Raw genomic sequence first — 16707 nt, 5'->3', positions numbered from 1 at the left:
AAATAATGTGTTTAAACGTGAATTTAAGGGGTGCGTGTTCATATCGCGCATGAGGTAAGGACGCATTTAAACATTAAACTAATTAGCCACGACTATTTTGCTATGATATAATCATAATTAACTTTAATTGAGTCATGCATAGCTAGTTGTGCACTCACATCATCCGCAGCTAGTCGACACGTGAAATGGACAACTTTTTGAATAGAAATTACCACTAATTTGTCCACACATTGATCGAACGAGATTAGTATCATATCAATCATGCAGAAGAACTTAAAGTTGTCCTAGGCTATCAAGTCTTGCATATATGGTTAATATACGAGACTAGTCTTGTAAAATATGAAATAAATAAAATTGGATTTGAGTTTTTTCATGTAAAAAAGTAATCATATGGTCATATTATTTGATCACAGCCACTCATTTAAAAATTATATATTTTTCTCTTTCTCTTATGTCATCATCAATGAGTGATTATGATCAAATAACATGACTACATAATCACTTTTTCACGTAAGTGGATCCAAATTCAATAAGACTAGTTTCACATGTTTATGATGCATGAATTATTGCCAGCATGATAGTCTTCTAATTAAAATATACAGAACTAATTATATATGTATTATGTGCCCGAGTAACTGCATTAATTTAAGAGGTTTGTTTTCCTTAGGAAAACAGTACCCCTTCCTACGTACACGAACATAGAGAGGAGAGAGAAAAGAGTGGTGAGAGAAAATAAAAATAAAAAATGAAACCTATGTGGTCTATAGGAAAATAATATTAACATGATACTTGTTTTTTCCTTGATTTAATAATATTATCCCCTTAATTTAACAATATTTTTCAGAAGTACAAAATTTATTATTTTTTAAACCGGTCACGTTGCTCTATGCCACACCTAACCTGTAGGTCTTTATTAAGAGCCCCAATGATCGATACACACATTATATTAGGTCTCTTGGGCCTCAGTCCTCACAATCTATCCCAACCATACTTCACTATTCATATTTCAATACAAAACAATGTTGAATTAATTTTGCAGATATAGAACATATATAAACTCCTCTCCTATAAATAAACGGTCATGACAGACCAATATGAAACTCTTTTAACATCATTCTCAATGCCATCCAAGTACAATTGAGAACATCACCATACTTGTAAATTCACCTATAATTTTATGACCCAGATCATGAAACAACGTTTCACAACCAAGCTATTGATGTTATACACACAATCACCTCTCTATTTACTTTCAAGGAGGAAGAGAGAAAATTGTTCCCCATCATACACGTATGTTAAAATATCTTACACATCATATTTCTCCCTAGCTAGTTTTTTTTTTTTTTCCGTGCCCAACATATAAGTTAATATCAAACTAACTACAAAAAAAGAGAGAGGATGCAAGGTGTAGGGTGCTCAACCTAAAAGTCACCGCCACCTTCAACCCCATCTAAGTCACCTCAAAACACATTCGCCACTGCTTCCAAATACACTCATGGAAACTGCTTATCTTGCCAAACTTTGAATCAAAATTGGAAGGTAATTAAATAGACCATACATTAACCACAAGCTCCCTCCCCTTTCCTTCTCATTGGCCAATAGGAACAATTTTTCATTGTCACATCCATGGCACATGACTCAGTTGCAAAAGGGGTTCTTTTTCCTTGTCCCTATTATTCATTCCCTTACCATTATTACCATCCCCAACTCTTTAAGAAAACAAGTTAATCAGCCGACAAAATCATGGATCATGTGCCCTCCAAAGTTAGGTCTAAGCTCCTCCTCCTGTTGCTTGTGTTGCACACCTTCAACACCATGCCTAAGACCCAAAGTTAGTGACACAGATCCAAGTCCCCCAACCTCAAATCCACCATGTCTGTATGGCATAAAACCCATCATTGTCCCATCCATGCTTGATGTTATATGACATTCCAATTTAGACCGCTTCTCTTGATTCCATTGTTCTTCATCTATTCCATTTTCCTCATTGCAAGCTGAGGATGACCCCATTTCCAAACACTGAAATTGCTTTTCAGGGATTGCATGCGTACCAAACTTGCTACCTTCAGAGGCAGAAGTTCCCTCATAATTATTAGAGTTCTTGTGGGCACCCGTTATGCCTTTTGTTTCAAGCATGTGTATTTCCTCAACCATTGGCTTCCACACACGAACTCGAGCATTTATGAACCAATTTGATACCTACGAACGTTTATCAATTACATTGTTATTCCAGAAGGAAAAAAAAAATCTATGATACCACAAACATAATTGCCTATGTTAATTTTGAAGATGTCTACTCCAAAAATGATAAAATCCCATGGCCAAAAATATAAAAACAAAAAACAAAACAAATTGTAAAGCAACCCATAAGGTAGCATTTGGTTTGCTTTCTATTTTCAAATGATATATTTTTATTAAGAATTACAAAAAAAAAAAAAAAAAGTCGTGATCATTTTATACTGGTTAAGTCACATTATTAATCTTAGTCGTTGATCCTATTTATATCGAACGGCTCTAATTTATTAAATATATGAGCCGTTAGATACAAGCAAATCAATGATCAGTATTTAATTTAAAACTTCTTATTCTTACATCGTTATAAAAAATAATCTGCCGCTTACAAAAATGGCATGCTGTTTTTAATGTTTAGATGAGGAAGTAGTGAAAACACGAAAGTGTTATTTTCACCATTTCCTTCACAGATTTTGAAATAAACAAGAAATTAAACAGAATAAAATCATATAGGTTTCTTATATAATTATTAATGAAAACATATCGACTGAAAGCCTAGAGAGTGAAAATAAATATATAAATCAAGGATCCCATAAATTAAGTTAATACTTCGAATTTTGTGTTGGAAATATTTGGCCCACCGAATGGACCCACTAAGAAGCCAACAAGAGAGCATGTCAAATACAAAATCAATCAAGCAAATAAAAAAATGGACTATAGTGATAATAATGAATTCAATCAAGCAAATAGAAAAAGGACTATAGTCATAATAATGAATTCAAAAGAAGTAGACCCCCACCTGATTTCGTGATAGACCCGTTTGAGTAGCCAACATGTGTTTATCAGTATCCGTGGGGTACCTGAAATGAAATTGAACAGCAAAAGAAAACCATAATTCAATCTCCTTTTGTTCATTTTAAAAAAAAAAAACAGAAGTTTCATAGTTTCACACATAAGAAATCAGAGAGACAGAGAGGACATACGGATGAAGAAAATGCTCAAATAACCAGGCTTTTAGAATTGCAACAGAGCGTTCTGGTAAGCCTCTTTGGGGCCTCCACACATGTTGTTGGGGTTCAAGAAAGTCTATGTTACCCCCACCAGATTTGTTCTTCTGAAAACTTGGGTCCATGCACCTTAGCCTTGTCATATAATTGTCAAATTTACTATTAGTACTTGTGGTTGTTGGTATTGAAAAGTCCTCTCCCAAAACTTCACATACAAACTTGAGTTGATCTGAGATAGCATTTTTTAAGCATTTGAAGTGTCTTGATACTGACTTGAGAGCCATGGAGATATAAGGGGTAGCAGAACTAAGACCCGCCACTGAATCAAAGGATGAAACAACCATTTGCATTTGTTGATGGTATTGCTTGTATCCCCTGGTAACCTATTAAGACCCAGTGCAATAGTGCCAACAACAATTTCTTAAAAGCATTTACATTAATTATAACTAGCATTAGTATAAGCCCAAGAATTGTATTATTCTAAACCAATAAATATTAGAATTCGTTTAACCAGAGAAACTCACAACTATTAGAACAAGCCTAGTAAAGCAATGGTGTACAATTCATGATAACAAGATGTTAGTATATTGTTACAACAACCACAATTATTTAGGTAAAATAATGAAAAGTGTGTTGAAGTTGATGACAAAAACTAACAACTAATAACCCACCAATTTGAGCAAGTTGATGGCAACGAGGTAGGGTATTCCTTCAAACTCTTTCTTAGAGAATTTGGAAGAAACAAACTACTTTTGGAAAGTGGAACGTCCACACAGTTGAAAGGCTATCAATTAGCACTGTTCTTGGCTATACTTTGGACTCCTTGATCATTTTGCAAATAATTGTGGACAAGAAGCGAATCTTAGACAATTATAGCAACAAATCTGCTTGTGTATTAAGAATAGGGTTGAAAGCATTTGCTTCTAAATATTTTTTTCAAAATAAAAAAAAGAGTCTGTTTTTTTTTTTTTATACATCGACATCTGAGATGGTGCATAGTGCAAGTGTGGGTGAATATATGTACAAATGTGAATGAAAAATATATCCTAAAACCCTCCAATAAGTAACAATTTGCTTTTATATATGAAATGCAATTTTTTTTTTTAGTAGTTAAAAGTTTAGGTGGGGTTAAACACCTGTATCCCACCAGGGACAGAGCAAACCTCTTAACCTCTTTGAGGATTTTTGGGAGGGATTATAGATCGTCCACCAACAATGTCCTCACATTCGCCAGTGGGATTCGAACTCAGAGAATGCCAACTGTGCCCATCCTCATTTGCTAAAATGCAATTATTTTGAAGAGGAGGAAGGAAGGATTTACTAAACAGGGAAACAGAGAATGCCATATTGTCCAAGTGAATACAAAGAAAAAGGTACAAAGATATCAATTCAAGAGCACCCCAGTCATGTTGCTACAATTAAAGACAACTCCATAAATTCTAAAGTAGGGAGCTAAATTAAATAATTGCCTAAGATTACACAAAAAAAATTATTAAAAAGATTTCTAATCAACAATTAACTAGTTAATGATATTTAAAATGTTTTCTTCACTTAATTAACTATTCCTTAATTGAAAATATTTTTCCCAAGATTTCTTATTTTGAATTTTTAATTCACTTTGAAATGAAAATGCCAAGATTGATTCAATTAAATTAGCAAATTTGACTCTTAGCAAATGATAAGATATGCCATTGACGAATAATATAAACATGAGGACCAAATTTCACTAAAGAAAAGTAGAATAATTAATAAGAAGGCATATGAATTAAACATCGAACGCCAATGAACAAAGCAAGAGTTACATATTATAGATGATATAGAAATTACTCCACACAATCGAATCTATAACAAAAACCTAAAATTGCAATAGAAAGTTCAAAAAGGAACTTACTTCCTATAAATCACATCATTCCACAAGAATGTGTTTGTCTAATTAAAATATCAAATGCAAACACTATAAGAACATATACCAAAATCAATTCATAAGGGTATTGGACCTTATAAACATTTCCTTCAATCTTCTGTTTCTAATTTTCTGAGGTGTGGGGCAAGCTAGTCTTTGCCTAAGTGTACTAGTAAAGCCGAAGAACCAGCTTCAAGTTTGGAGGAGATTCAAACTCAAGCATGACATCACCAATAATGAAAATAGAAAAACAATGGTACAGGATGAGAGCAACAATAACAATTAAACAAATGAAAAAGATAATAAAAAAGTCTTAATTAGAACAGAGAGAGGCTAGTCAATGAAATGAGAACAATAGCATCACCAACAACCCAGATGGCACATAATGCGATGAGGGTTCTATTACTTTACATTTTGTTTTTCACAAGCTGAGAGAACTATAGCCATATCATTCAAACCAATAAGAAAAATATTATGAAAGCTCTAAGCTATAAAATTAGAAGCACACTAAAAAGTAACTGATCACAAATACAATGTACTACACTAAACCTAACTTTTCAAGAGATTTGCGTCCACAGTAACTGACACCAAACTACTTGTTGCACACGGCAGTGTCAAAGCATACGGCCTTTTTTCTTATGTTACAATATTACAACATTAAGTTCCTGACAGACATTAACTATGCCAAAAACAAACAAGACATAAAAGCAAAATCATAAAACAGGCCTATAAGGGTTATTATTGGAGAAGTGAAAACCAACCTCTTCTTGCATGAACAGGAGTTTTGCCTTATTCTTTTGGCATTCTGGCCGAGAAGAAAGACAAAAGCTACTCGAGGCTCCACCATCAGCGTTATTTTCATTTGAACTATAGAACATTGAACATGAAGAAAGACCTGAATTACTAACTTTTGCAGCAACCCCACTTTCATCAACATTAACAGCACCAGCAGAAGTAGAAGCACCAACTTCTCGAGAGATCCATTTTGGAATATCACAAGCTTTCACAAGTTTAGGACTAGATTGACAACAGCATTCATCTAACAGCTGTTGGCAAGGCTTCAAGAACCTTGAACTCTTCAGAATTAGAGCGTATCCAGTGAAAGGACCAAGGGGACCAAGATTTCGATAACTACTAGTGTTTACAACCATTCCAATCGGGTCTTCAAGTGATTTCCCACAATCTCTAGAAATCATAGACGGCTTCATGATAGATTTCACAAACTTAGAAGATTGAAGATCATCACATGCAGACCCCTCTTCAAAATGAGAACCAGAAATCTTGGATTGTGAATTTGAAGAAAGTGATAAGGATAGACCCTGAGGATTGCAATCCCTCACTTGTTGATCATTCCAACGAAGGGTATTGTCAATATGCAATTGATCATTTGCTTGATTTACATAGCTTGGATGAAGCACAAGCTCACTATGATTCCCACCCCAAGTTCCATGACCAGTTTGATGCTGCATCAGGGAAGGAATTTCTGAACCGTGGACAATATTAGAAGCTGATTTGAAAATATCCTGCAAAGCATTATGATAAAGTGAAGGTGAAGAAGAAGAAGAAGAAGGATAATGCATTTCCCCTAGTTGCTTATGAATTTCTGGGCTTGGAGAAGACTTTGCAACAGTAAGCACATTAGAACTAGGCTTCCCATAGAAAGTGTGAGTAGAAGACACATTATTATTGAGCTCAGCATCCATGAAAGAGTTGGGATTTCTTTCGTTTTGATAATTCATCATCCAATCAAAGTTACGCTGTTGGCATTGTTCTTTTGGGGAAGATGGATGGGGAAATGAATTACCATAGTGAGGAGGCATCATTAGCCTACTTGGTTCGGATGAAGAACCTAGTTCCTGACTAAACTCCAACGTGTTTCTAGGAGCAGATAAAGGATTCGAATCCGTTGAAAAACTTATCATTTCCGATGAATAAAGAGATGCCTCATCAAGCATGTTGCCATTTCTAATGTTCCTAACTTGAAAGTTCGGGAACTCTTGCAAATGCTGGGAACTGTTATGGATCCTTAATTTGTCGCGCCGAATTTGTTGTGCAACATGCAATTCAGGCCTTAAGCTGCTCATTCCCAACCTCTTTAAGTTCACACCTTCAACGCCAAAGCTTCTTAACTCTGAACAATCAGCCAAGGCCTTTCAGAGAAAAAAATATCCATCATCACCTTAATTATAGCAAATATAATCAAATAGTAATAATAATAATTAATAATAGTATCCCATCCCCATTATGTATTATAAGTTTATGGGAGAAGTAATTGTAATTCTTAAAAGACATAAATTTATATCATTTTAATTAAAACAATATTATTTTGATGCATAATTGATTATTTTTTACTTTCTTTCTCCTCTGCGACAGTTTTCCCTTTAACTTATAATGCACCAAAATCAAGTTATTTCTTCTAAAATGACAAATGTTTCTACCTAAATTTAATAAAATAATTTCCACCCAAAAAGTAATCAATTTGAAATTACACTACAGACCCGCAGAGAGAAAACGAGAGCACGGGCAAGGTGGGAGGGAACCAGATAATAAACATTATAACAAAATAATTTCACAAGGATCAAAATTGGATACAAAAATAATAATAAAAAAAATTACTGTTTATGATAAAACAAATTAAGAAAAAAAAAATAACAAAATAATTACACAAGAAACAAGATTGGATATAAATAAATAAAAGAAAAACTGTCTGATAAAAAAAAAATTAAGATAAAGCTTTGTTAGTTGTACTTGGAGGGTGATTAAGAGCTGATTCATTCAGTATCAAAATAAGTACGCTATTAAGTGCTTGTTTAACTTCTCACAAGTCTCTACTTACACCTTTATTTTCTCATAAGCAAAAACAAAGAAAGCACGAGAGCTAGCACCTAACCACAAAACCAAACAGTGCAACATCCTCTCAATCTATGCGTCGGTGAAGTTGAAGATGAAGCAACCAACCATTCAGAACTCACCTAATCCCTAAAACCTAAGCAAAGGTTAAAAACAAGAACAAGTTAAAGCTCACATGGGGTACGTAAACCACAACGTCGACAAAGACCTCTATCGTACAACAGCGAGTGAAACCCTAGCTGTTGATCTAGGTGTTGATTCCAAGCTTCATCCAACAACTCCCTGCTAGGTCCTTTCTTTTGAAAAAAAAAAAAATATAGCTTGGGCTATATGCACCTTGATAGTGGTGTTATACGCTGAAATCAACGAACCACGTTAAACTTATGGGGAAAGAAAACTACCTAAAAAAAAAAGTGAAGTTTATTATTTATTAGCTAGAGGTGCACGAAGAGAAGTGAAGTAGAGAGTGATTACCTTAATGCGATCTTAAAGAACTTCGATGAGATTTGGTTTGGGGTGAGTGTGGAGACTCTCAGCTAGGAAGCTGTTGGTATGGATGGGAACAAAATTGCAAGTGCGAAGCAGTGAAACACAATGATTGTTAAACGATTATGTGCCGTTAGGTTCAACGTTTAGATTAGCATAAAGTTGTTTTGTTTTTTTTTTATTATTATTATCCGGTAGTTAATATTTTTCTATCAAATTTTAACACAACTGTATTATTTGTTAATAACTCAAAATCACTTATTAAGTTGTAACAATTTGATCCACTTGTTGTTTGGTAGTTTATTTTTATTTTTTTAAGGTTTGGTAGTTTATTTTTATTTTTTTAAGGTTTGGAACTTATTATGCAGATGAGAAAATGTGAAAGTTTATGGTGACTTGTAAGTGGGGGGTAAAACGCCAATATCTGTGGTCCCTTCACCTTCAATCGACAGCGTCTGACGTTCGTCTATTTGCTTTTTTTATTATGGATTTTACGTTTATCATGTTGTAAAAGATAAAATTATTTTTTATACATAAAAAAATGTGTGAAACTAATGTGAAAAAAAATAAACTTTACACATTTTTATATATGTATAGAAAATTATTTTATCTCCTATAATATCAGAGATATTACTATTTTATTACTTTCTATTTTGGATTGTGTGTTTTTCTCTCTAATCCTCAACCTAAATATTTATGGGGGGAAATATAAATTAAAAAATTTATTTTAAATGACATATTTTTATATTATTTTAAATAAAACATTTTTTTCTTTTTGAGATAAATTAAAACTTTGATTATATAAAATCACTTTATTACTATTGTTATCTGTTTTTTTTTTTTTTTGTACAAATGTTACTTATTACTTTAAGAAAAATAATTTGTCCTTTAAAAGGACATAAGTGGTATGATTTAACTGCTTATAACTCTGTATTCTAGAGAGTACACAGTTATAATATTAAATTTGTATTTTTTTCTCTTTTTAAAATCTGTCGATTGACGTTAAAAGTAAAAAAAAAAAAAATTAATATTATTAACTATATATTCCTTGTGATACATAATTATTAGTAGCTAAAAAGATATAACTTGTGTCCTTCAAAAAGATAAAATATTTTTTCATTATTTTATGGAAAATACGTCTCTCAAATTATTGGGAAGAAAAAAAAAATTCCTATTAACCCATTAAAAGAGTGTCATTACTTTTTTATTTTCCTTTTTTAAATTTTAGTAAATCTCACTATTCTTATGTCTCGTCATAAGATAAAAGTCTCTCCTATTAAAAGATAGACATAAAACTTATTTTATCCTCACTTTTTAGGACAAAAAAGTTACAGTAAAAATAAGTTAATATAGTTTCTTATAAGTAAGATTATGGAATTAAGTGATATATTTTTTTTGATAAAACACAGGTATTTTTTAACGAAGGCAATTTTATTCGAGACAGGTTTAAGATTAAAGTTTTAAACCCCTCACAAATATGGTATTGGAATGGATCGAACATATGCTCTCACATTTATCTGCTTTACTCTTATGCGACAACTGAGCTACCATCATTTAGTTAATAGATATATAATATAATATTTTTTACTCTAATTTATCCCATGTCACATTTACTAATTTTTTTATTTTTTTAAATTTTGAATTTATTTGTTTCTTTAAGTTTTTATTTTTCTTATTTATATATTTCTATTGACTTTTTAAATCTTTAACCTTTTGAAATTTGAAATTTACTTTTTATATTTATTTAAAAAATTTAAACAAATATCAATTATAAATATATTAATTTTAAAAAAAATTATTACATATATTAATTTCAAATGAAAAACTTAAAATACATTAATATAATACTTATTAAGTATTATTTTAATTATTTAAAATTTTATTTTATAAATTTTAATTTTTAAATATTTTAATAGTACTTATTTAATTTTTTATATGTTTTGTTGATAACATGTTTTTTTATTTAAACATAAAGTACACGAAAGTTTTTATGAATATATATAAAATAAAAAGTGAAATAGAGATCTTACACCATGATGATATAGTTTTGCTTATTTTTAAAAAAATTAATATACATGGAATAATTTTCTTTAATCAAACAACTAAAAGTAGTAAAGTTTGAATATTATAAGGTGATTAAACTAATAATAGTAGATGTTTAGGCTTAACTAATTAACCATCAAAATTAAAATGCTATTTTCACCAAAAAAAAAAATTAAAATGCTACTATATTAATGATATTGCTCAAAAATTTAGACAAAACAAATGGATTATAAATTAAAATTGTATTAACTTTGTTTAAGTTCAAAATTATGTATCTACGTCTACAAAATATTTACACGCATGCACACAAATAAATAAATATATATATATATATATATATATATATATATAATATTATTTATTATAAAAGCAATTATATACTTATCTTAAATAAAAGTACTTAATAATTAATAAATTATATAAAAAAATTAACTAATTGTATGCTCCTTTGACTTGATTGCATTACGTATGTAACGATTGCATTATGTTCCAGCATCAGGTTGAATTGTTTCTTTTCTACCCAGTCTGGCTTCTTGATAAGGGCCACCACTTTTAACTTAATACCATAGGATTTGTTGATTTCGCTCCTTCAAAATTACCAGTCTCAAAGATTTGATATATATTTATTTTAGTTTGGTGTTAAACAAATAATAATTTATGAAGGACTTCAATTCGTGAATCTTTTGAAGCCACAAATTATTCCAATATTTTTATTTTTATTTTTCTCTTTTTTGTGTTGTGTTAAAGTAAAAAAAAAAATCCTTTGCATGAATAAAATCTTTTATAGATAGTCATTACACCCTTTCAAGATTATCAATTGGGCATGCAAAAGTGATTCACAAATGTCGAACAAAGTTTGAAAAGGAATTGAAATTGTATTTGAAAGGAGATGACTTTGTTAACTTTTGGGCTTTCCTCTCAACAATTCCTTCTTTAATTTTTTTTTTTTTTTTTTTTTGAAAAGGTAAGAAATTTAGTGAGACCGTAATTTGCATATTGATATCAGCATACTTAAAGGGATGAAGGATTCAGCATAAGTGACAATCCCAAAGGCCCAAAGATAGAACATTTAGAGGGTGAATTAGATTGGGATTTTAATGAATTATTTTTTGACAAAAAATTCATTGGTATTCAATTAGGATTTAAAAGGACTGAAAAAAATTCACGTGGTACTCGATTAGGATCTTAAAAGATTATTTTAGAGTCCGTCCAAATCTGTTTGTATTCAATCAAGATTTAAAACAAAAGAAAAATAATCTTGTGGTATTCAAAAAGTTGACGATTTTAATGGATTTTCTATTGGTCGTGAGACTTTTTAGTGAGAAATATAAATAGGATATCTCTCTCAATATCTCACCCTAACCTGTAGGATTTATTGAGATTTCTCTATTGCAGTGTCTTCTTCTTCCTTTGGCAAGTTGACCCGCTCCAAACCTTTGTCAAAGCTAAAAAATAGCAGATTTTTGATCTGTTTTATCATAAAATAACCTAGAAACAACAAACCAACAAGATTCTAATATAATCCATCTCAAAAGTAGCAGAATTTTGAGAGCTTTTGGAAGTTTAAAAAATAATTTTTCAAGCTATGGGTCGCAATTTTTCTTGGCTAAAAAAAGTATAAATTTTGTATTAAAAACAACATAAAACAGTGGGAAAACAACAGGGAAACTAAAACCCTCAAACCAATTTTCTTTCTACATCAATGAAACAATATCAATTTAAAGAAAGATTGAAACTTTCATAATATAAACCCTATATTTCGTAACAATACATTATGAACGAAATTCCTACGCTATGGAGAATGATTTCAAACAATTTTTGTGTCAATAGATAACTAAAAACTAGTTCTTCAAATGCCCAAAATCAATATAAGGTTTCAATGTATCGATTGAAAATAATTTGAAATTTTTTCTAAACTTTCATGTAATAAAACCCATAAATTCAGATTCGAAATTTTCTTAAAATACTCAATGAAACTATGCATATGATATATGGTTATAAAACTTTCATCACGTAGAACAAAAACCCTCAAGGTTTCCAAGATCAAATTTCAAACGAAATTTTATCATGAACTTTAGGTTCTATATGTAAATTTAGAGTTATTTTAATAAATAAAAAAATGGGTCTTATAATCATATATGCATAGCTCTAATACCAAATGAAGAAGATAATTTTCAACTCATTGGTCAAACCCAAAAGTAGGAACAAGAAAATGCTAATCATGGAGGACTAGTATAGCTTTTTCTTTGAAGTTACCCAACCCTAATTATCTCTTTGAGACAAGTTGGCTCCCTCCGGTATCCGCACGAGCTTCGACTCTTTGAGCCGGCTATGGGACTAATTCGGAGAGCGGGGGAACGGTGATGGCTAAAGGTTCAGCCCCCTCCCCAAGAATGCATTCAGCGGGAATCGAACACATATCCAACCCCACTAACTCAGCGCCAAATTACCAACTGAGCTGCACCCATTGGGTAGAGGACTAGTATAGCTTTTGATATGTGAAGAGCGTTGAATGTTTGTTAAAAATTATATTATATTTTATTGATTGAGAAAATTATATTAGGTTTTACTTTTTTATTAATATTATTGCATTTCTTTGTTATTTTTTTATTGACTCTTGTAATTTTGAATGTTTGTTAAAAATTTATATAGTTTTTTAATATCTTACAAATTCATATTTTCCTTTTAAATCTTATAAATTCTATTAAAATTCTTTAAAATTCAATATTATGAAATCTTGATTGTAAAAAAAGTCCTTTAAAAAAGTTCTTAAAGTCTCTCCAATTTTAAATAATCTTTTAAAATCTATAAAATCATTTATCTCAAAAATGTCTTTTAAAATCTTAATCCAATACACCGCCTAGTTTGGAAGAAAATATGTATTTCACATATACACCAATCGGAATGCACAGCTAGACTCACAACATCGTATGATTCGTATGCCTCTTTATTTATAGCAATAGCTAAGGGACAAGCACGATATTTCGACTAAACCTATGTATCCTCCTAGCTCACTAATGAGCATCCTACAAATGGGATAGACTGACAAAGCTACCTTAATCCACCAATAAGAATGTATATCGTCAAACTAAGGTGGCATAACAAGACAACAAGCAAGTCATGTTGCTACTATAAAATGGAGGCTCATAGCCTAGGTATAATCCTCTTTTTCCAATTTATTTAAGTTCATCATTCAAATACATACTGACTTAAGCGTTAGAGTGTTTTGCATGTATCCCCTATGTCCTGAGCAAACACATTTTAACAACATCAGAATCTTCATACCACGAATGATACTGCATTACAAAGCAATAGATCTCGCTACAACAATCCACTCAGACAAGGCTCAACTATGTGTGGTCAGGCCTAATTTCTCTTGGACTGATCATTGACGTCGTATGTGAGAAACCATAAATTTCGATTCTCACTCCAAAAATAAAAACATGGTTGATACCATAAGCAAGATATCCAAATCCCAAAAACAATCCCAAAACGCCCCCTTGAAAATGGCAGAAAAAACATCAATCACCCCAACCTCACCTCCACATGATAACCAAACCCTATACCAACAGATTGTGGCCATCAACCTTCAAATTCTTGACACCCTCAAATAGCAAGAAGCAAAATTTGGACAAATCCAAGTATTGTGAATTCAATAGTATGATATAGGGATAAATTTTAGATTCCCGAGAAACTCACATTGGGAATCTTATTTCCCCATATTTGGTATACGAATTCTAAAAATTTTCATGAGAAAATAAGATTCCCAAGAATTAATTTTATGAAGGATGCTAAAATGACTTTCACGGATGAAAACTATGAGCTTGCCTTTAACCTCCTTACTCAGGCTATTCTTGCTCTCATCCCTAACAGTGCTGACCTCTATGCCGACTGTGCCCAAGCCAAAATAAAACTCAACAACTTCACAGGTATGCAGTTTTTCTTTCAAAAAAAGTTTGTCTTTCTGAAACCCTTTTCTTGGTTTTGTATAAAATCATCAACGTTTAATTAGAAACTGAAACCATGTTCAATTGGGTACGGTCTTATAGGTTTAAAGTTTGTTAGGGTTAAGAAGTTTTAACCAAGATGTGATTTTTGTTGTTTGGATGTTTGTGTGTATTCATGGTTTGGCGACTAATTTTTTTTCCCTTTTGTTCAGATGCTGTTGCTAATGCAAAGAAGGTAATTGAGTTGAATTCTTCTCATTTAAAAGCATATTTAGTCATAGCAAACCGATTAAATTAATATTGAGATTTTATTATTTTCCGTGAAGGTTGAATCTTAAAAGGTGGGTTGTCTCACACTCATAGAGGTTAATTTTGTAAAATCACCGCACATTCCCAACAATATTTGACAATCAACCAAACATAGAATTAAAAAATTTGACTCAGCATTCCTGATAATATTTTGACTTACTAAATAACTTTTTGATAACATTTTTGAAAAATTTATTTTACAATATATTCTTGAGAATCATGATTCTCATGAACAAAAATCCTCTAACAGTTATAGTGATACCACTGACAAATGTTAAGATATGAGACATGTTATTGAAGAATTGCTTTGTAGTGGAAAATTGAAATAAATTATATGGGAATGTAAGAAAGAACCAAAAAGAAGAAAATGGTACAGGAACACCATATAGGATCAGTTTGGATGAGCTTTTTTTTATCCAAAAGTTGCTTAATAGAAAAAAGAATACTTCTCACTACAAAGTCCATTTGAATGTCTGTTTAAAAAAAAAAAACAGAAGTTACAAAAAAAATCAAAAAATTGTTTTTTTTAAAAGCTAAATTTTTTAGCTTTTAAATAAAGAAGAAGTCAAAAGCCAAATATTTTTTAAAAAAATTTAAACAACTTTAATTTTTGTAAAAAAATACTTCTAAAATAAATGAGGTATAAAAAATTATTTTTTTAAACCCCATCCAAATGGGTCCTAATATATATAAATTATGATTGGGTGGATATGCGAACTCGCCCCCCCTCCGGCCCCCAATATCAAAATTAGATAGATATTATTTCAGTTAATTTTTTTTATTAGAAGTCTTTTAAGAAAATTTCTAAAAGAGTATTAAATTCTTTCATTTTATTTTAATTTACTTAAATAAAAAAAATTAATTTTTTTATTAGGTTTTAAGTTTTTAATACATTAAATAGTTTTTCTTTTAAATTAAAACTTGTTTTTCTTAAATGAATATAAGCAAGTTTTTGGTTTGTAGATTTCTTATTTATATATAAATTCATGTTTATTATAATATTTTTTAAACCTTGTTAAATTCTCAAAATATTATTTTTGAAAGTAACATCAATTAAAATACTACATTTTATATTTTTAAATTATAAAAGATATAATAATATTTTTAGCTTATTTTTTAAATAGTTTCAAAGTTTAAATTAAATATATTAACATTAAATATTTTAAAATACTAGTTATAGTTATTTGTATTTAACACTTCTATTAAATAATAACAATTATTAAAAAAATTTATAAAACTTGTATAAAAATATTAAAAATTTTATTCAAATATTAACAAAATTTGTTTAGAGAACTCATAATTATTTATAAATTTTAAACAAATGAAAATCATTAATTTTTGGGTTTCATAAGAGTTATATTGTAGGAAAAGTGATTGTGCAATGTTATAAAGATTCGTTTTGTGTGCCTTAATTTTTTTTTGCTTAAAAAAGTGCGAACCCCACAAAACATTGTGTGTAAAAGAAATTATTTTTATGTCATATTAAAAAGACAAAGTACAATCCCTTAAAAAATCAACTGAATTCATGTATATTAATCTTGACACCCCTAGTGACTAATACATTACAGTAATTACTGCTGTAACTGAAAAGCAACGAAATAAAGCGCTGGATATTAACGAGGAACAGAGGGAAGAGAGAATAAATAGTGAGACCGGCTTTTCAGTTTATCGGTAAATGGAGATATCATATAGATGATCACTGCCGTTAAGCAAAAGATCTGTTGCAGGTGCAGGTTGCTGGGTTCGATCCCCCAAAACACTCACTGTTGTCACCGACAAGAAAAAATGACAGAGGTTCATTCAATCCACAGGTGACGTAATCTTCAGTTGCCTCGTATTGGAGCATGTTACGTTTTTTCTTTTCTTTTTTTCTGAATCTCATATATACCTGTAAAATAACACATACATTATACATGTGCACATTTGCAGT

The 16707-nt window shown here is 30.6% G+C and overlaps 1 protein-coding gene across 1 annotated transcript; it reads right to left on the bottom strand.

The window, feature by feature from the left end:
- Positions 1–1728: 1728 nt before the first annotated feature.
- On the bottom strand, positions 1729–7226 carry LOC133306250 (BEL1-like homeodomain protein 8). The gene is made up of 4 exons (XM_061506546.1): positions 5904–7226; positions 3216–3622; positions 3032–3092; positions 1729–2199 (listed from the first exon to the last, which is right to left on the bottom strand). The coding sequence occupies exons 1-4, from the start codon at positions 7224–7226 to the stop codon at positions 1729–1731; spliced, it is 2262 nt and encodes a 753-aa protein (XP_061362530.1).
- Between the last annotated feature and the right edge of the window lie 9481 nt (positions 7227–16707).

This window comes from Gastrolobium bilobum, unplaced genomic scaffold, assembly GCF_033153095.1.
Source record: "Gastrolobium bilobum isolate Gb01-03AN ecotype WA unplaced genomic scaffold, APGP_CSIRO_Gbil_v1 utg19100, whole genome shotgun sequence".
NCBI classification, from domain to species: Eukaryota; Viridiplantae; Streptophyta; class Magnoliopsida; order Fabales; family Fabaceae; genus Gastrolobium; species Gastrolobium bilobum.
This window is presented reverse-complemented; position numbering and strand designations above follow the sequence as displayed.

Bases quoted from the DNA above. Each gene is read 5' to 3' on its own strand.
- LOC133306250 (XM_061506546.1), bottom strand. From the start codon at position 7,226: ATGAGCAGCTTAAGGCCTGAATTGCATGTTGCACAACAAATTCGGCGC. The intron at 3,093-3,215 runs GTATGTCCTCTC...ATTTCATTTCAG, and splicing joins TTTGAGCATTTTCTTCATCC to GTACCCCACGGATACTGATA. The intron at 2,200-3,031 runs GTGGGGGTCTAC...AAACGTTCGTAG, and splicing joins CGGGTCTATCACGAAATCAG to GTATCAAATTGGTTCATAAA.